The sequence below is a fragment of the Panthera onca genome, chromosome X (genome assembly GCF_046562875.1).
Source record: "Panthera onca isolate mPanOnc1 chromosome X, mPanOnc1 haplotype 2, whole genome shotgun sequence".
Classification (NCBI taxonomy): domain Eukaryota; kingdom Metazoa; phylum Chordata; class Mammalia; order Carnivora; family Felidae; genus Panthera; species Panthera onca.
Genome location: NC_138357.1, coordinates 114189196 through 114210508, shown reverse-complemented (window position 1 = coordinate 114210508; position 21313 = coordinate 114189196). Strand labels below are relative to the sequence as shown.

The window sequence follows — 21313 nt, the reverse complement described above, 5'->3', positions numbered from 1 at the left end:
CCCAAGGCCCTCCAAAACCTAAGAGTATCTGCTCCGGACTCCCCAGCAGATGTTTCACATAGAACATCCTACCTGCAGCCCTAAAACACAAGTGTTTCTCCAGTGGGCTTCACATGCGAAGACATTTATGGGTAACAGCGCGATTCCCACCCACAAAGAGCGGTCTGGATTCTCTAGGACAGCTCAGGAGAGCAGAGGATGCTGTGTTCTTCACCTCACGGTCTAAGGGTTTCAATAATGGCCACCAACCAAGGACACTCAGGACTTTCCCCTCAGCTGGCTCCTATGTAGCTACTCTATGCAAGAAGGCCAAGGGTTCAAGGCCACCAGGACAGAAACCCAAGGGAAGGGGCCTCACTACACCAGCACTTATTTCTATTTATGGCTAGCAGCAGGTGGCAAAATTGGTCATTAACAGCACAAGTTTTATCAATTAATTCTTTGGAGCAAATAAATGTGTAAAATCTCGTCCCAACAGACTTCCTAATGAGACTTCCAAGCTCAATGTCCTAAAGAACATTTTTTTATCACAATACAAATGTTTAATCAGTCAATAAATGACCCAGTCAGGAGAGGGGGGGGGGGGAATCTAAGGCAGATGGAAGGTGGTTTAACACTATTCAAGGTAAAAATGATTTCTGAGCACTCAGGGAAGAAGGCCTATCTTGAATGCTGGCAGAACGTAGTTACTTTGGAGCCTGAATCTTGTAACGCAAAAGGGTTGCAAATCCTTCGTGAAAACGAAAACTAGAAAAGCATGCAAAAGTGTTCCCAAGAAGATTTACAGAGCAGATGAACAAATACGGGACAGTAATTTTTCAAAAGTTATTTAACATGAGCATGCATTAAAAAGTCCATTTATTAAGAAAGAGAATCCAAGTCAGGGGCTGCTCAAAAAAAAAAAAAAAAAAAGAGGGGCACCTGGGTGGCTCAGTCGGTTAAGCGGCCGACTTCGGCTCAGGTCACGATCTCGCGGTCCATGAGTTCAAGCCCCGCGTCGGGCTCTGTGCTGACAGCTCAGAGCCTGGAGCCTGTTTCAGATTCTGTGTCTCCCTCTCTCTGACCCTCCCCAGTTCATACTCTGTCTCTCCCTGTCTCAAAAATAAATAAACGTTATAAAAAAAATTTTTTTAAATGATCACAAGGTGTTAAGCCTAATAGATACAATTCTTTGTCTAGTCAGTTACAGGAGAATTTTCAAAATCCCACACATGCACATCAGGGGAATGCAGGTGTTTTTGTTGTTGTTGTTGTTGAAGATCGATGCAAACAGCATTCCGTATTGCTACTTTTCTCTATTTGGTCAGGATAAGAACTAATAATACACAGAAGCCCAATAACAATTTCAACTGAATCATCAGGCTGTTGTGACACTTAAAAGGTAACTGAAGATCTCACTGCTGGAAACAGGCCATGCAGTGTCAAGTGAACTACTGCAATTGCTCATCTGCTTTGTTCATAAAATCCTAGAATTATTTCAGATCTGGCAGGAATGTCAGTAACCACCTGATTGATCATCTCATTTTATACAGGAGGAAACCGAGACCCAGAAAGGTTAACCGACTGGCCCACAGAGGACCACAGAGCCAGACGACCTCAGGTCCTTCCCCTTCCTCCTCAGGATTCTTGTCAGTAACTGCCATTGTGGCTTAATTTTGAAATACCCTTAATAAAGCAAGCCATGTTGCACAAAATACCCATCACAAACAGATTGGTAAATGAACTGTATGGTATATGAATTGTATCACAATTTAAAACAAATGGGTATCTTCAGACACCAAAGACTTATTCAGTTGGTAGGCAGAATTAGGTATTGCTGTTTTGGTTCTAACACTGGCCCTGTGAAATGGGACATCACTCCTGTGACATTCGAGAGGAACAGACAAAAGCTTTGTGGTTTGCACTTCCAGAATACTCCAATTTGAAAGAGATCACAAGACCACAAGCACATAGGGAAAAAACAAAAGGCATCAAGACTAGAGAAAAGAGAATTTAAGATGAGGTAGAAATACCAGGGGCGCCTGGGTGTCTCAGTTGGTTAAGCGTCTAACCAGCTCAGGTCATAATCTTGCAGTTCATTAGTTCGAGTCCCTCTTCGGCCTCCACATTGAAAGTGTGGAGCCTGCATGGGATATTCTCTCTCTCTCCCTCTCTCTCTCTCTCTCTCTCTCTGCCCCTTCCCCCACTTTCATTCTCTCTCTCAAAATAACTAAAAAAAAAAAAAGATAAGGTAGAAATACTAAAAAATAGCTATACAAGAGACAAATATTCAAAGGACACAGGTTTTCACATAAATCATATTCTATGTGCAAAATAAAATTCTGCCTCTCCATTTACTAGGAGACATACCCTTCTTGTTGGAAATTGGTTCTTCACTAATAAAAGTGGTAAAAATTCTGATCTGAATTGAGAAAACCCAGAGGATATCTAAAGGAGAAAGGAAATTTGATTGTCCTTTTACCAAAGTGTGCCTAAGCAATCTATATCATCTTTGATAATTTTGGATCCCAAGTCATGGCAAACTGAAAAGTGAGGAATGCAAGAGGGAAAGACCAAGAGAATTCTGTTACGCTGAACTTGAGTACTAAATTTGCTTGTAAGCCAAGAAAAAGACTTCCAATATTGTAGAAAATGTACCCAATATTGCCAATGTCTGTTTCTCAAAGAATTTCCAATTTACTGGGATTATAGAGATAACTATTTCAATGGGAACAATGAGTTTCTCTTAAATTTCATTGGCTTTGCAGAAAAAAAAAAAAAAAAACAAACACCTAGTCCCGAGGTCAAGAACCAGATTAGTCTTTTAATAAGGTGCTTTTTAATAACATGATCCTAGCTTAGAAATTTAACTTTCATTTTTAAAAACCAACTGTGAACTCTGCCTTTAGGACATGACAAATGAAAATACGGTCTAGTGCACTTTTAACAATTCCTTCTATAAGTACTGAGTGGAATATCTCATCCTCTCCTGGTAATTTTCCTAGGGGACAGGGCAGGTTTATGGCCTCGTGTTTCCTTCTGGCGAGGCTATGATATGTATAGCTTCTAGGTAATTACCCACAATTCAATGGAAGAAAATGATTTCTGTGCCTCTCAGCCTTAGAGATACAATCCTTCGTCGTGGGGCATACAGGATTTGCAAATTTCTCCAATAAAATGATTATAATGTGGTGAACACTCAGGCACACAGACACCACCCCCGACCATCAAGGTAGGATGTGTGGCCCCTGCTGTTAGCTCCTGCCATCCCAAACTGCCTCGGCGCAGACAGTACCTCACCCAAGGTCACACACCTTCCAGGGAGGGCTGGATGCAGGCATGTAAAGGCCTGGCCATCTCACCCCGACTCAGAAAGGCCATTCCAGCTCTAGAGCCCCCCACGGGATCAGCCAAGGCTATCGCCGAGCCTGCCTCCCAGCTTCATCTCTCTCTGCCTGGTCCTGCTTCCTTCCCTCCGCTTCCTCAGCCTTGACCCCAAGGGCACGCCTGAATAAATCTCCTGCACACTCAATTCAGTCTCAGAGTCCACTTCCAGGGGGAAATCAACCTGCAAAATATACCATGGCTTTGAAGGTATGATTATTTTTTGCAAAGGAAAATTAAAACAGTTCAAGAATACCTGTGGACTATGTACATGAGTAAAAAACTACCAGGAAGTTCCAAGGTTTAATAGATAAAGTAGTCTCTCGGGGTTGGCTAGCATTTCCACTTTTGTTCCCATAAAGGCTCAACCTTGATCTTTCATCACATCAACAGGTTTTCTGAAGTGGTAAAACGCTGAAAATGGCTCTCTTTGGTATCTGTGAAGCAGGAGGAAACAGCTTAAGGATGAAAATAATAGAGAAAAGTAACTTTTCTGGAACTTGGATCAAAAGCTGAATTACATAGAGGGATGGGCGAAAAAGGGGAAGGTGAGTAAGAGTACGCTTACTATGATGAGCACCGGGCAATGAACAGAACTGCGGCATCACTATATTGTACACCTGAAACTAATATACACAACCCTGTTAACTACACTGAAATTAAAATCACAGTTCATTTAAAAAACCGGAATTATGAGGCAGCTGGGTGGCTCCATCGGTTAAGTGTCCAACTTCAGCTCAGGTAAAGATCTCAGGGTTTGTGAGTTTGAGCCCCACGTTGGGCTCTGTGCTGATAGCACAGAGCCTTCTTGGGATTCTCCCTTTCTCTTTCCCTCTCTCTCTCTCTCTGCCCCTCTCCCACTTGTGCCCACTCTCTCAAACAAACTTAAAAAAAAAAACAGTATTTTTAACTCAAATACTGAAATAAAATGTGCTGAGCGTTGAAGATTTTTGTAAAAAGTATTTTAATATGTATATTTTAATATTTACTTAGTTTTTGAGAGAGCATGCATGCGCACCCATGAGCAGGGCAGGGGCAGAGAGCCAGGAGGACAGAGGATCGAAAGCACGCTCCCTGCTGATCTTAGGATCGTGAGTTCAAGCCCTAGGATGGGTGTAGAGCTTACTTAAAATAAATAAACTTTAAAAAAATATCCATCCTGAAAAGGAAATTAAGAAAACGATTTTAGGGGCACCTGGGTGGCTAAGTTGGCTAAGTGTCCGACTTCGGCTCAGGTCATGCTGGTAGGTTCGAGCCCCGTATCGGGCTCTGTGCTGCCAGGTCAGAGCCTGGAGCCTGCTTCGGATTCTGTACCTCCCTCTCTCTCTCTCTGCCCCTCCCCTGCTCATACTCTGGGGCTCTGTCTCTTGCTCTCAAAAATAAATAAACATTTGAAAACAAAACCTGGAATATGAGAACATGAGCATGGTCTAAAAAAGAGCTGAGTACAAAAGGTGATAATGTGTTTCCAAAGAGAAGACGGGCCCAGAATGGCTGCAGACTTGGCCCAGCCTGAAGCCTAGAAATTGGCTTCCTATCCTCCACATCACTGCAAAACAAATGTTCCTAGAAATGGAAGCAAGTGTGCCTACCTGGGATGGTTAATTCTGTGTCACCTCGACTGGCCTGGGGTACCGAGATTAAACATTAGGGCCGGGGGTGGTTATGACGGTGTTTCCGGGTGAGATTAGCAGCTGCGTCAGTGGACTCTGCCACAGTGGGTGGGCATCATCCAATCCACTGGGGCTTGAACAGAAGCTGAGAAAAAGAGGCATCTGCCCCTCTTGCTCCCTTGCTGCTTGAGATGGGACAGTCATCTCTGATCTTGGGGTTAAAATTTACACCACTGGCTCCCCTAATTCTAAGGCCTCATGACTTGGGACTTAATTACACCAACGGCTTTCCTGGATGTCCAGCTTGCGGATGGCAGATGGCGGGAATGCTCAGCCCCCATAACTATGCGAGGTGATGGCTCATAGTAAAGAACTCCCTCTCCCTGTGTCTCCTATTGGTTCTGTTTGTCTGGAGAGCCCTAAGACACCAGCCCTCTACTAAATGAAGTCGAGTTCAATACACCACTAGGCACAATCCTAGAAATATAGGATGATTCTGTGAAGGCAGAGATCTCAAAGGCTCTAGGTTTCCATCTCTCCACAAATCACTTCAAGCGTTCAGTGGCACGGAGTGTGGCATTTAATCTGTACACCTGCCTCACAGGACTTCCTGATTTACTGCCTAGGACTATGTTGTACCCTTTTTTTTTTTTTTAAAGCTGTCCAATTATTACAGACCCCAAATTTCATCAGATTCTTTCCCAAAACCTCTGCAGTCAGACAAGCCAGACCTCTGGTTCTAAGCAGCATTAACTCAATCCATATTGAGGGGACAAGCGAGTAAACCCTCCTTAAAAGTCATCTGATTTACTGTGACATTCTTTTTCAATGTTTAATCACTATTAGCTATGAGATGACCATTCTGCTGATCCCAACCTTTTTTTTTTTAATGTTTATTTATTTTGTGTGTGAGAGAGAGAGCGCATGCACATGAGTGTGGTAGGTGCAGAGAGAGCGAGAGCGAGAGCGAGAGCGAGAGAGAGAGAATCCCAAGCAGACTCCATGCTGTCAGCACAGAGTCAGACGTGGGGATCAATCCCACAAACCTGAGATCATGACCTGAGATCATGACCTGAGCCGAAATCAAGAATTAGACGCTCAACTGACTGAGCCACCCAGGCGCCCCGCAACCTTTTTTGAGTTTGCCCTACATTTCCCTGTCACCCAGAGTAGAAGTAGTAACTGTCTCCCTACTTTCCAGAAATGGAAAACATTTGAAAATGACCGTGAACAATACTTCTCAAGGTTTGTTTCCCTTCAACCTTTCCTCTTGGTGTTATCTTCCACTCTTCCAGCTGCCTCTGGTCCTTTATTTTGTTTTCCTGAATGCTCTAAATTTTCACAGCCCATGAAGCATGACAACCAGTACTGAGCACTGAATTCTAAAGTAATAGCAAATGTAGCAGAGAGATTAGTTGCCAAATCGTCTAGAGTAAGTTGATTACAAACAAACAGACGCATGCGTATATATACATATATATATATATACATATATATGTGTGTCTGTATACACGCACACACACACAAGGAGAATGGTGCCATGGTATAATCAGAATTACCAAGAATGTGAAGGGGTTCCTGGGTGTTCAGAGGAGAGAGCATGCACCAGAAAGGAGGGTATTCAGTGGAATGGTAACAGAGTGACACTAAGTCTCTTCGAGAACAAGAATATTTCTGGGCTCCAAAACACCCAGTAGTCAGGATGGAAAAAGTTTTCTTCTTTGCACTTTGCCTTAATGTGATTCCTGTCTTGAGGAATAACTGTTGCTGACACATTCCTTGCATTAAATCCAAGTTACGTCTTTTCACTTGTGCAACAAATATGGAACCACAGACTCTGAGAATTTTAAGTTATCTATGAATCAAGTGAAAGAGTTCAACCTTCTCATTCTCCTGATGAGGACACTGAGGATGGGGGCGGGGATGACTGCCCAAAGTGACTTAGAGACGAGGCTGGGGCTACAACCCGTGCCTGGCAGCCTCAGGCTCAGGCTCCTTTTACTGGACCCCCCCTATCTCCATGATGGAGGTAATTTAAGAAATCAAGATCTAGAAAGTACAAGGAAGAGCCCCATAAGTGGAGAGCAGCAGTATGTAAATGGGACAAAATGAAGTGACAGGTCTTCCCATTTCTTTTCCCAAGAACTCAAACCCACCCTGATGCCTTAATTTTATAGGTCAGCTTATGAAATCCAAGCTCCAGTGGTAACTGCATAACCTGCACCGCTTGTTTGGTTTCTAGAACTTCATTATCTGGCTTGGAGGAGGAGACTCAAGGCTTCCAACACAGAGAAGGAGCTCTGCCTGGGTTCTGGAGAAGTCTAAACCCCACAGCTGCAGGGTAGGGCCTTCTGTGGAGGGGGGAATGTCATGCAAAGTTCCTGTTCCCCTATAGAGGGCACCCCTGGGGGAGCTCTACCTCCTTGGCCCTTTATCCTTCTCCCTTCAGGAATTTCAACTGGTATAGAAAATAAGACAGGAGGCCCTTCCTTTCTCGAAGGACCAGTGTAAGCAGGCTGAGGGCAAAGGAAAGAAATGAGGGACACGTCCTCTGTCTTGGTCACGACTGGTCAGACCACAGTGCTACAGGTCTAGGAAGATGAGTGCTTCGAGGCTCATTCAAGGCACAGGGTAACCTTGGCACAATTTCCAAGAACATGAACTTATCTGAATGTCTTTCAAGTGGGGATTTCATTATACGATTCAAACCAACGTGGTGTTATCACTATGTCACTGCAGGAACTCTGGGCTAGGCCCCGTATTACCTCAAGTATACGTTCATGTTTCTCTGTTGTTAGGGAAACTTTGGTGGGAAATATGGGAGGTAATGGCTCCAATAAAAAGAATCTTGCTGGTGTCCAAGATACCAACCCAGATCAGAAGGAGATAGCCAGATGGTTCCAGCCTCAAAGTCCTAGTACACAATGAAGAGTAATAAGTCCGTTTTCCTGACCTTACCTTCTGCCCTTCACCCCAGATGGGAGTGGGGCCTAACCTAGCAGGCGGCTCGAAGGACAGGGGGTTCTAGCCATCCCCCTGAGAAACACACCAACAGGCATAATTAGAAATCACTTTGCAGGGCACCTGGGTGGCTCAGCCAGTTAAGTGTCTGACTTCAGCTTAGGTCATGATCTCATGGTTTGTGAGTTCAAGCCCCACATTGGGCTCTGTGCTGACGGTGGGGAGCCTGCCTGGGATTCTCTCTCTCCCTCTCTCCCTGCCCCTCCCCCACTCACGCTCTATCTCAAAGTAAATAAAACTTAAAAAAAAAAATCACCCTGCTATCTGTGGGATTTTCAAGCAAGCATCTTCTACATTTACCAGGTTAAAAATCTGAAAATATAATACTTACTGTGTTTTTCTGAGTTACCATATCCTGAAAAGAAAAAAATAAGATGAATACAGCTTTTTAAAAAAAAACCATTAATTTCCATAAGCACTACAAGCACTTTGCCCCCCATCATCCAGCACCCACCCTAGAGCAAGACCTATCATTTGAAACCTCCCCCACTTTCCCTGAGCAAAAAGCTTCAAATAGGGTGAGCCTCAGAGAATTGTAAAATTTATATTCTAAGGAAAACAGATCATAATTGGCTAGCTTTTAGAATGATTGAGGAACATTTACAGTTATGAAAATGCCCCATAGCAGCGGCAATGCTTTTGTCCAAACACTGTGAGATTCAGGTCTAGGGCTCTGAGCGCCCTGCACCTCACCTGTCCAGTGAACCACGGCGGTGACGGCAAGGAATGCCCAGGAAGTGCCGCGGGGTCCTCAGGTCTACAGTCGCTTCTTGCCTCAATCAGTGCTGCCCCCACCCCCGCCCCCCCGTCAGCCTTTCTACAGAAGGGGTGTTGCTGGTAGGGTTTCTGACACATCACTGTAATTGTCTAGGAACCTTCAGATTCAGCGATAGCAATTTTAGTCAGTTAACTTAGCATAATGGTTGTGCAGCCCTTGACCGTATCATTTATGCGCTGTCGGCCAACATGTGCTGCAAAAAGAAAACATAATTAAACAGCTGCCCCATAAAATGGGTTTTCTATATTCTGAGATTTCAGTTTTCTGTTGACAAGTGCAGACCGCCTCTTCCAGTGTCAGATATAACAGACTACCCATATCCATTTTAGGAAGTATTTTTCCATATTATTAAAAATTAACACTTACCTAGGTTATGAGACTTTCCAGAGGAGTCCACTAAGGCATCGTTGAGAAAAATAATGAATTGCATTGGAAAAAATACTTTGATTTCATGTTCCTCATCAAAATGTAGCGTAATAATCTATCCTTTCATATTTTCTATTTCTAAGTACTTCCAAGCACAACTTCCTTAGTGAAAACCGGTAAAAGAAAATCAGTATCTAAATATCTAAAGTAATATTTTACAGTGGCTTATAGTCTTTTGAGAAACTATTTTACAATGTAAAGTACAATAATGACCAGTTTCTTCTTTTAATGTCCTATGAATGATGTCTTAACACACAGTACTGTGCTCCAGTTACAGAGTACACATCTACGTAGAGTGTATGTGATACTGAACACATATAGGTTTCACACCTGAAGCAGGCTGTATTTCTACCAGGAAATAATCCCAATTATTACAGAACCTAGAAAAATCTGGTTAATATTAAACCCCAAGAAACACAAAAATGTTCATCCTTGCCATCACAAAATTGTGCTATTTATATGCTAGTGATTTTTAACACTAAGGGAGCTGGACATTTAAAAATGGCGTCCATGAAAGCTAACTTTAAGCCGCTAGTTCTCACCCGTGACTGTACTTCAGAGAGGTTAAAAACAAACCCCCAGAGACTGTGATGTAATTGGTCTGGGGCGTGACCTGGGGACTGGGATATTTACAAGTTGTCCAAGTAATTCTAAAGTGCAGTGAAGGTTGAGCAATACTGCTGTTAACAAACTAGTCTTTTATTCCTGAAATGATTTAATACAGACCAGGTTTTCCTAACTAGTATTAAGATATTCAACAATATTAACATTAGCTGAGTTTTGCAGTAGCTCACCCTAGACCTTCACATTTTACAAACAGGAGGATTTCTGAAGTTTTTACTTCACTTCCAGTATAGGTAACATACAGTGTCCTATTAGTTTCTGGTGTACAAGGCAGTGATTCAACACTTACGCAGGACCTCCTACTCCATTGCCATCTGGCCCTCTGTTCCAAATATGATCATTTTTAACAAGTACTATTATCCAAAAAGCACTTGTTTCATAGTTCCAAGAATACATTTTTTAAAATCTCAGTAATTACTGAGTTGGGCACAAACAGACAAGTTTTCAGTGTTCCTCTGCTTTGGATGGTGGGGGGCGGGGGTAACGGATTAAATACTGATTATATCTAGGCTAGAACTTTCTGCCCGCTATGGTAATGGTTATGTGCAGTCTTTTTTTTTTTTTTCAACGTTTTTTATTTATTTTTGGGACAGAGAGAGACAGAGCATGAACGGGGGAGGGGCAGAGAGAGAGGGAGACACAGAATCGGAAACAGGCTCCAGGCTCCGAGCCATCAGCCCAGAGCCTGACGCGGGGCTCGAACTCACGGACCGCAAGATCGTGACCTGGCTGAAGTCGGACGCTTAACCGACTGCGCCACCCAGGCGCCCCGGTTATGTGCAGTCTTATTATTGAAGTTGAGAAACTATTTTTTTAATGTGAAGGTTTGCATCACATTGCCCATTAAAGGACTCAGAGCTGTGTGTTGGCTTCCGTGGAAACTGTTTTTGCCTCCACTTCCCTAATGAGTCTGGAAACGATCAAGATGCCTACAAATGCCTCTCTGTAGTACATACGCTCACACAGTGATCAGGAAGTTGTCTGTGTGAGCAAAAACCTGTAGTAGAAAGGAAGGAATTGCACAAGCAAATCTTTATTGTTTTTCTCCAACCTCCTGTACTACACATACATTTCATTTGACCATATAATACCGTTTTCCCAAAACAAAGTATTCACAAGAAGATGAACAACATCCTTTACCTTCAATGAAAGAGCAGTGTCAGCATCGGTGTCGTGGTAAAGGATCACATTATTGGCCATGTCAAAGCTTTCTCGGACCCCGAGATGGTAAAAGAGCGAAGGCTGTCTGGAGACATCACTCATGTCCACCACGGCGACATCTGTGATGAACATGGAAAGGACACGATGTGGGAGAGAGAGGTGATCTGTGTCCTTCATCCACTTCCTGTTGGTCACCAATGGGGAACTACCACAATTTGCACTTGTAGCAACAGTCTTTTAGGCAAAGCAGAAAGTGAGGAATGATTGGATTAACATTACCCCATGAACAGTGGGAGAAAAGCAACAACAAGATAAGCCTATTCCTTCATCAAAGGACTTGGGAATGTAGCCTCACATAAAGATTACTGATGGATTTAGTTTTAGTGTTATTAGGAAACAGGCCATCTCCACAGAATATATTTAGCTTATATACAAATTATAAAGTACAGTATAATGAAATGTAAAACCATACTCCTGCCGTGCCAACCCAAGACAGAGCATTATCTATACTGTGACTCTCATGTGTCTCTTCCCAGTCACTTCTCTCCCTCCTGCACAGAGATACACCTCTGTCCTGATCTCTGGATTTCTCGGTTCCCTGCATGTATATGTGTATATGAAAAAATATATATGTACACTTATGAGTATATGCACATGTATACTATATACGTGCATGCGCAAGCTTATATGGGATTATGTATGCATGTATATATACATATTATATATGCATGTGTATGCATATTATGACGTATGAACTCCTAAACAGTATACTGTTTAGTTTTGCTGGTTTGTGAACCTTATATACATAGTAGCACACCATATATATTCTTGGACTTGCCATTGGTTGGTGATGCCACCAATCTGCATGCCCAGCTCTGGCAGATGCATTTTCACTTCAGCAGAGCATCCCACTATATGAGGACTAGATGGAAATTTCTTTATCCATCCAAAATGCACTTTTTTTTCTTTTTCCTATTTCAAACCGCTGTAATGAACATTCCTCTTCATTCACATGTCCACCATCAACTTGACAATGTAGCTGAAACACCCCTGGAGTTGTGTCCTACAGAGACCTGTTCTGAACAGTGAAGCAACCTATCACATCAATAAGGAATGTGTTTCAATGTGCCCACTAGTACTGGATACCATCTCAAAACTTGTCATTTTGGAAAGTATAAAAGCCCCAAGTTTGATTGGACCTTCCTTATCCACATGCAGAGATTTTGCAAAGAACGTCCTGCTGTGACTCACAGAGATCAGCAAAAATCCCAAGGATGTAGAGCAGAGGTGACGTGAATGGGAGCAACAATGAGAAGGTAGGCGGAAGCCACATGGGCACCGGGCAATGTTGTGCCTCTGAGTAGGAGGCAGTGGGACACCGGAGGGCAAGTGTCCACAAGCCAGGCACTGTGCTGAGTACAAGGGACAGAAGTGTGAACAAGGCCTAATCCCTTTCCTCAAAAAAATGTGTAATACAACAACAGTGACAGGAAGGAAGTGGTGGTGACAATCACCCAGAGGATGGCTAAAGTGAGGGTCATTGTGACAGAGCCCCCCCCCCCCCCAGGAGGGTACTCAACCACACTGGAGCAGAGGGCAATCAGGGAAGGCCTGCAAGAAGCGAGGTCGTCTGGGATCCAAGGGTCCAGAAGGGTCAGGAAAATTGGATGGAAGGATGAGGATGAGGTGATGGAAAGAGTGTTGCAGCAAGAGAAGAAAACCAGTGCAAAGGGCCAGGTAAGATGGGCCATTAAGTGTTCAGGCTACTGCAAATAATTTCCTAAGAAGATGAACCTGGAAGGGTTAATAGGTGCCAGGTGATTAAGGGGGCTGAAGGCCATGTGAGGAGGGCTGCAATCTACCTTAGGGCAATGAGAAACCTAAGGCAGGGTGGCGTTGTGGTTTTTACTTTTGTTGAAGAAGTGCATGAAGGACGCCAAAGATGGCCGACGGGGCTAAAGCAGACTCTGGTCTCTGGCTTCGAGACCCCTCCTCCGGGCTCTTCTTCCTTTGTTTGCTGTGTGCACGAGAACCCCCAAAGAAATGGAAGCTGATGACTATAAATTACCCTCCCCACTTGCACTCGGTGCTCAGGTCTTTGGAGAAACAGTCTCCTCTGAGCCCGCCGGCGTTAAACCAATCTCCGATCCACCAAGATCTTCGAGTGCCGCCTGGTTTTTCCGCCAGCGTTCCAGCCTGGTTCCGTAACACTTTTTATCATGGAAAATTACAAATATATATAAAAGCAGACAGAATAGTATAACAAAACCCCCACACCCGCTTCACCTCCCTCAACAATTACCAGCTCACAGCCAGCCCTGTCGCATCTCTCCCGCCACCCACACCACCCCCTTCCACATTATTCTGAAGTAAATCCCAGACATCACCCTAGCATTTCATTCCCAAATATTTCACTATGTGTTGCTAAAAGAGGAGAATGCAGAGGAAAAAAATCACTGTGGCATCAATGCCTCACCTCAAAGTTTTTAAAAAATAATCACGAGGGGTTTTACACGGGAGCCTATCCTATCCAAATTCACCCTTTGGAGGTTGTTGTTCAAGAAAGGACAAACATATACGCTGAAGACACACGACCCAGCCTGATTATTTTATCTCAGAAGGGTACCTGCTCCCAGAGACATTTGCTTGGAGTCAAAAAATCACACCGCACCTGAATGAATCAGACATTCTGCGTACAGGATTGTTCCTTAGACTCGATCAGCTGCTCATACGAAAAAGAATGTGTTGCCTAATTATGCTATTAAGAGGTGGCAACGAAGATGCTAATTCCAAAGCCATGGAGATGGCTGTAATTAGCTAACAGAGGAAAGGAAGCATCCGAAGACAAAGCAGAGTGACGGGAAAGGGCGGAAGACAGATGGACAGCAGCCCCCCAGTTATGTCGACCATTCTCGGGGGAAACCTGCAACTTGATGGACTAGCTTGTCACTGAGGAGAGCGCGTTTTAATCCAGTGACGCGAGTTCCTTCCCTCCTCGGCCTTCTCAACATTCTGTGTTGGGTCCTGTACGCTAGCCCCACCGGCCTTACCACCGCCACTAGAGAGCCCCTCCGCGGCTCCACCCAGGGTTGGGACAGAGACTTGCCGGCGCCTAATTAACACAGAGCAGATTGATACTGCTATCCAGACTCCACGTAATCCATGTTCAACAGAAAAACTGTCTCACACCCAAAGCTGACATTTTTGCCTGACATTTGTCACTCAGGCCACTACACTGAGTTTATGTTCAGGATTTACACCACAACAATATTCAACCAGCTTATTTTTACAACTCCGAAGATACTAATTTTGCAGATTTATAAATAGTAAATTTAAACACCACAATGGAATTTTTATTATAAATGAGGCATCAAGGTTTTTTTTTTCTTCCCCTAAAGAGATCATAAGTTACCTAAAAGCTTCAATCACCACAATGGTCACCTGCTTTGACATTTACGAAACAGTCCCACAAACATCTTGGTTTGAATTTCAGAACCACCCTGGCAGACTGGCAGGGTAGGTACTGGCTTTACTTCACAGATGGGGAAATGAAGCACCAAGATTGCCCCAAGGTCACACAGCGAGGGCCCGACCGAAACAGGGCTCCCAAGTGTCCACGTGAGGTCTACGACTTTCCTGACTCTGAAACACAGCCACCAGGGGTAAAACAGCTGATTGATCAAGCTAAGTCTTAGGCAAACAGACCACAGATAAAAAGAGGTAAAATTCAGATTTTCCTTTGCAAATGCAGCCTGCTCTCCGAGCAACCATCACCTTTCAGTTTCTAATGACAAAGGTCAGCTTCAGGGGAAAAGTCTGCAGAGGATAAACCATTCTCCTTGATGGGGACACACACGCCCCCTTCCCATCTTGGTTTAATAAACCTTAAGAGATAGCATAACAGGAACTTGCAAAACAGCCAGGGCTCTCCTTAAAATCTACTCTTACCAGGAGAGTGTCTGAATTTGAAATCAAAGTGCCCTTCATACAATTTCAGAATCAAGTGCAAGGATTTCACGACGTGCTAATATGAAAAGATGAATGATGCACAGGATTTTAGTTCATTAAAAACTTTTGAACACTGTCTTGAACATTATTTTTGTGAAATGTTTTATAAGAAGTAAAACTCTAATTTCCTAGTGTGGTTTAAAAGTGTCCAACTTCCAAAGCCAAGCACTTGTCAACAAAATGATACAATGGTAAATGATTTACCGTATGGTAATTCTGTGACTGGACTGGCTCATGCCAGTTTTTACATATATTCCAGGCAATCTGAAATAATGAAGATAAGGAAGATTGGCTGTATCTAAATGAACCGGATTTTAGAATAACTTTACTGCCAAAGACATTTAAAAACATCTGACTGGACCTAGGGCAACATTAGTTATCTGAAGCTACCTAAAAACAATAGCGCCCATGTTTACTGGACAGGAGGCACATTCTACTTCTATTTTAAACCCAATTTTCCAGTCTCATAAGGAGGACACAACCTACCAATTCAGTGTCAGGATGTCAACAAATCCTTACCAAATAACACAGAGGCATGGGATGGGTATCCCATTTCAACGGGCGAGGCAGGGTGCAGGAGCAACCTATATTTGGCCCCCTATCTTTTGCTTTCCAAGATCTTATTTTTTTAATGACCAAAAAAAAAAAAAATAGGGGTGCCTGTGTGGCTCAGTCAGTTAAGTGGCTGACTCACGATTTCGGCTCAGGTCATGATCTCACAGTTCATGGTTCGACCCCCGCATTAGGCTCTGTGCTGTCAGCGGAGACTGCTTGGGATTCTCTCTTTCCTCTCTTTCTACTCCTTCCCTGCTTGTGTGCACTATCAGAATAAAACAAAAATAAAAAAAGAATGACCAAAAGATAAATGTGTGTAACTTTGTAAGTGTGATTGAGATGTGCTGACTACCAGTTTTGTTCAAAGAAACATGTCAAATATAAGCAAGGTGTGAGGTGAATGGACTCACCAGGCTTCATTTAAAAACATTTTTTTAATGTTTATTTTTGAGAGAGAGAGAGAGAGAGAGAGAGAGAGAGAGAGCATGAGCAGAAGACAAGCAGAGAGAGAGAGGGAGACATGGAATCCGAAGCAGGCTCCAGGCTCTGAGCCGCCAGCGCAGAGCCCAACACGGGGCTCGAACCTACAAACCGTGAGATCATGACCTGAGCCGAAGTCTGACGCTTAAGCGACTGAGCCACCCAGGTGCCCCTACCGGGCATCATCTTAGGCCACTTGCAATGAACTATCCGTAAGAGAGAAGGCAGCATGATTTAAGTCAGTGAGCGTTCACATACTGACGTTGTTCCTCCGGCTACCAAGGACAACAACGGCACCCTACCATTCGCTCGGCACTTGAAACGGTGTGCCAGCGTCCACACCCGAGATGGTACACGTCACAGCTCCCCCTCTGGGTTCCCTGGCAGCTTTTAAACATGCCACCTAAATATTTTCATCTTCATCACCTGAATGTTCTCTGCAGCTTCCTTCAGCCCTTTTATAAAAGGACCTGCTTTAACAGAACGCTCTCTGGCAAACAGTTTTTGAGACCATTTCTTAAAAGCTTTTTCTGACCAGCAGATAATGACTTCTCCTTCTAAAAGGTCTGGGTCATTATGTCGCCTTCAAGATGTGTGCAATTTCAGAGATGAGTAGAGCCTGAAGCACAGGTACCACATGGCACACACTGTGAAGAGGGTACCGCTGAGCTTTTCTGTCAGAGTGACAAAACTGGAGGAAATGGCCGCTGCCTTCCTTAATTTGTTCTCTACTTGTCTCGCTAAAATGACCGCCAGTCAACACAGGAGGACCCGTGGCTTTTACATCCACTTCCAAGGTAACATCCCCCTTTTTCCTGACCAAATCAACTGCTCTTTCAAGATCAACCCTAGGTACCAGGGCTTCTGCCTGACCACAGATTTCACCCATTCTGTGCTCCAAGCTTCCTCAGTGGCGTCCACCTCACAGCCTACGGAGGGGAACACAGTTCATTTGGCAATGGTGATGGGAACTCACTGCTGGATATAGGGCCATTTTTCTTTGTCCTCATCCCATCTAATCCCCCCACACACATGCCAGTATCCTTTTTCCTAGGAGGTTCTTTGAGAATCCATGTCCAGAGTTCCTGGTTTGCACCAAGTATGCCTCACTAGCCACGGACTTTACAAAAATTACTTAGCAAGGACAAGTACTGTGAATGCAGGATTTTCATTTTCAGGAAAGACAACACATTTTTTTAGGGAACCCATCCAACAAGTCTTAAAACTTCAGCCTTGGGAGACCCAAGGACAATCCAAGGGTCATTCTCAACATCGAAACGGTCTTTGCTTGCGGCTCACAACCAAAATATTTGGAGGGCTACGCTGGAGACCCAACAAGAACCTTTATGATATCAACCATTTCCACCATCTCGTGTTTCACTTCTTTTGCTCCCAATCTTACCAGTCATACAGAGCCTCTCATACGGACAAAACTGGTCTGATACAACGAAGCTGGCCTTGAGGATATTTTTGCTTATTAAGTTGATCATTAAGATGCAGAGATATTACATTCTGCCTACTAAGGCTTCATGACAAAACATCTCAAAATGTAATGGTCCAAGTTTAAGTTCTGGTTCCAAGTCAGATGGAGCAGACATTCCAGCTTGTCTCTCCCTGAATGCATCTATAAAAACTAGACAGAATGGATTGAATAGGTATTTAGGAATATGAAAAGCAAGCCAACTGGAGAAGACCCAATTCCAAAGTACCACCAAACCAAAAGCAAGTGGCCCATATTCTCCCAGTCTTCCCTAGCTGGGACTAAAGGCAGCCTGAAACCCCAAAATGGGTGCTGGGTGTGGATGCAGAGAGCGCCAGGAGAGCCCTGTAGTTGTGGCTCAGAAAGCAGGAAAGGGGACTTCTAATGCTCAGAGAGAGGGAAGGCAGTTCTCCACTTTTTTCTCTGTTCCCTTGCATCCCCCAGACCCTCGCAAGCCCACAGTGATGCCAGCACAGACAGCAGGTGGCAATGGGGTCTACAGGTGCCTGGACCTCTGAGATGGGGCAATCTTCTGCTCTAACTGGAGGAGCTGTGGTCTCAAGGGGGGGGGGGGGCAGCAGTGAATCCCTGCCTTTTTCTCTCTCTGAACTCCTGGCCTCAAACATGGGCAGTGGTGGAAATGTGAGGCTGAGTGGGTTAACTAAAGCCCCAGTCTTCTGGCCACAAGACCAAAAGGGGAGTTCCAGTAAATCACAGAGTGCAAAGCCATGCAGCACTGAAAAGGCTTTGAAATCAGAAATGGAACCACAACTGAAACTGAACTTGACAGCCTAAAACCACCAGGCTGACCACCTGTTAGAGCAACAATACCAACAGACTTTACAAGATATATGCAAGGCCTAGAATCTCATGATAGGATTTCAAAAGGTTCAGGGTACAATCCAAAATCACTTGGCATTCAAAGAAGCAGAAAAGTTTCAAACTCACATAGGAACAGACAATCAATGCACTCCAATGACAAGATGACAGATATCAGAATTACCTTACAATGACTTTAAAGCAATTATTATAAAAGTTCTCCAAGAAGTTAAGGGCAGACACTTCTGAAAAGAATGGAAAAAGTAGAAAGTGTCCACATAAAGAGAAGAACCATATGGAAATCTTAGGGATGAAAAGTATAATAACCAAAATAGAAAACTTACCAGACGGGCCCACAAGAAGAATGGACATGACGGGCGGAAGGGGATGGGGGGGGGGGGTCAGTGAAATTAACAATAGTGCAGTATAAATGATCCAATATGAACAACAGACAGAAAACGAAGAGTTTGTGCCCAAACATAGAAGGTTCTAGAAATTAAGACACTCTCCCAAAGGCCCGTAAACCAATAGGTAAAAAGCACCAGGAAGGATCATGAATAAATAGCTCTCAGAAACAAGGGTGATGTGCTCAACTACACTCAGAATAAGGGAATCACAAGCTAGAACTGAGATACTATCTCTCAACTAACAAATTACCAAGAGTCAAAAGACTAGCAGACTATTTTTGCAGGTGCATTTATTCTTTAATACACAAATGCCGCTTTTGGGTACCTAACCACAAATATACTTATATTATATAGCACATATACAAAATTACCCATTGCAGCTTAGTAGCAACAACAACAACAAAAAAAAACCATATATCCAAGTATCCTTTAAAGAGGAACTGGTAGGGGCGCCTGGGTGGCGCAGTCGGTTAAGCGTCCGACTTCGGCCAGGTCACGATCTCGCGGTCCGTGAGTTCGAGCCCCGCGTCAGGCTCTGGGCTGATGGCTCGGAGCCTGGAGCCTGTTTCCGATTCTGTGTCTCCCTCTCTCTCTGCCCCTCCCCCGTTCATGCTCTGTCTCTCTCTGTCCTAAAAATAAAAATAAAAAAACGTTGAAAAAAAAAAATAAATAAAGAGGAACTGGTAAAATGCACAAGATCCATTTACCCAATCATGTACTCTCCAGCTATAAAAAAGAAGAAGGTAGGTTCCCATATTCTGATTTGGAAAGTTGTTCAGGCTCGACTGTTAATGGAAAAATACAAGGTGCATAACAGTGTATTTGGTCTGGTACCTTTTGACTAAGAAAGGGAGAATAAGAATGTACATTCATATGTGCTTATATTTACATAGCAGAAGTTGTCAAACTTTTTCCTGTAAAGGACCAGAAAGTAAATATTTTTGGCTTTGTAGCCTCACAGTCTCTACCACTGCATAGATGAATGGATGTGTTCCAATAAAGCTTTATTTACAATATGAAGGCAGCCAGCTTGCAGGTGGCAGCATGCTGACAACTGATATAAACACTATACGGATAAATAAAAAACTAAAAAAAAAAAAAAAAAAACAGGGGAAACAGTGCAGATGGGATAAAAGAAAAAAATAAACTGGACTTCATCAAAATTTAAAAAAAAATGTGCATTAGAGAACAGCACCGAGAAAGTTAAAAGATAAATCACAGAATCAGACAAAAAATTTGCAAATCACATACTTAACAAGGGATTTGTCTCCAGAACATGTATAGAATTCTTACAACTCAAGAGTAAGAGGACAAATAACTAAAAATAAGTGGGCAAACGATTTGAATAGACATATCTCCAAAGAAGGTATACAAATGGCCAACAAACACAAGAAAAGACAGTCAACATCCTTCATGATCAGGGAAATACAAATAAAAAGCCACAATGAGTTACCACTTAAAGCCCACTAGGACAGCTGTAATAAACAGACCATAACCAGTGCTAATGAGGATTCGGTGTGACTGGAACACTCGCACACTGCTGGTGGGAATGTAAAATGTATAGCGGCTTTGGAAAACAGTTGTTTTTTGAAAAGCGGTTCCTGAAAAGGTTAAATATAAGGTGGATATAACCCAAGAGCCCACTGATGGATAAAATGGATACAACAAAATAAGGCGTATCCCTACAATGGAATATTATTCAACCTGAAAAAGGAAGGAAATCCTGACACATGCTCCAATATGGATGAACCCTGCAGGCATTATGTTAAATGAAATAAGTCAATCACAAAAAACAAATACTGCAGGATTCCATTTACAAGAGGTGTCCACGGTAGTCAAGTCATACAAACAGAAAGCTGGGTGGTGGCTGCCAGGAATGGAGGGGAGGGGGAAACTCAGAGTTATTTAATGGGTGCAATTTCCATTTTACAAGATGGGAAACTTCTGGAGATTGGTTGCACAAGGTGAATGTACTGAACACTACTGAACTGTACGCTTGGAAATAGCTAAGATGGCAAATTTTATATTATGTGGCTTTTTAGCACAAAAAAAAATTTTTTTTAATGTTTACTTATTTTTGAGAGAGAGAGCGCATGCAAGCGAGGGAGGCGTCGGGGGGGGGGGGGGGGGGGGCGGGGACAGAGGATCCCAAGCGGGCTCCACGCTGACAGCAGCGAACCTGATGCAGGGCTCAAACCCACAAACCGAGAATCATGACCTGAGCCGAAGTTAGATGCTCAGTCACCCAGGGGCCTCTCACAATCAATATATATATATTTTTTAAAGAAGGTTAAATATAGAGTTACCTTATGACCCAGAAATCCCACTCCTGGGTACATACTCAAGAGAAATGCAAACAAATCTCCACACAAAAAGTTATAGTGTTATTCACAATAGCCAAAATTAGAAAACAAGCCCAATATCCATCAGGTAGATAAAAACAACATGGTCTATCCATACAGAATTTCATTCAGCAACAACAAAGGAATAAAGTCCAGATACAAGCCACAACAAGGATGAATCATGGACACATGGTAAGTGAAAAGAAGCCAGCCGCAGAAGACCACATTTTACACAA

The 21313-nt window shown here is 43.4% G+C and overlaps 1 protein-coding gene across 3 annotated transcripts in view; it reads right to left on the bottom strand.

The window, feature by feature from the left end:
• MAP3K15 (mitogen-activated protein kinase kinase kinase 15) overlaps positions 1–21313 on the bottom strand; it is a 124558-nt gene that overhangs the window by 91275 nt on the left and 11970 nt on the right. For all 3 annotated transcript variants that reach the window (XM_081792443.1, XM_081792442.1, XM_081792444.1), the window contains exons 2-3: positions 10966–11105; positions 8329–8352 (exon numbers count right to left, since the gene is read on the bottom strand). In XM_081792443.1, the coding sequence (XP_081648569.1) occupies positions 8329–8352; positions 10966–11105 (164 nt within the window). The remainder of the gene's footprint in view (positions 1–8328; positions 8353–10965; positions 11106–21313) is intronic.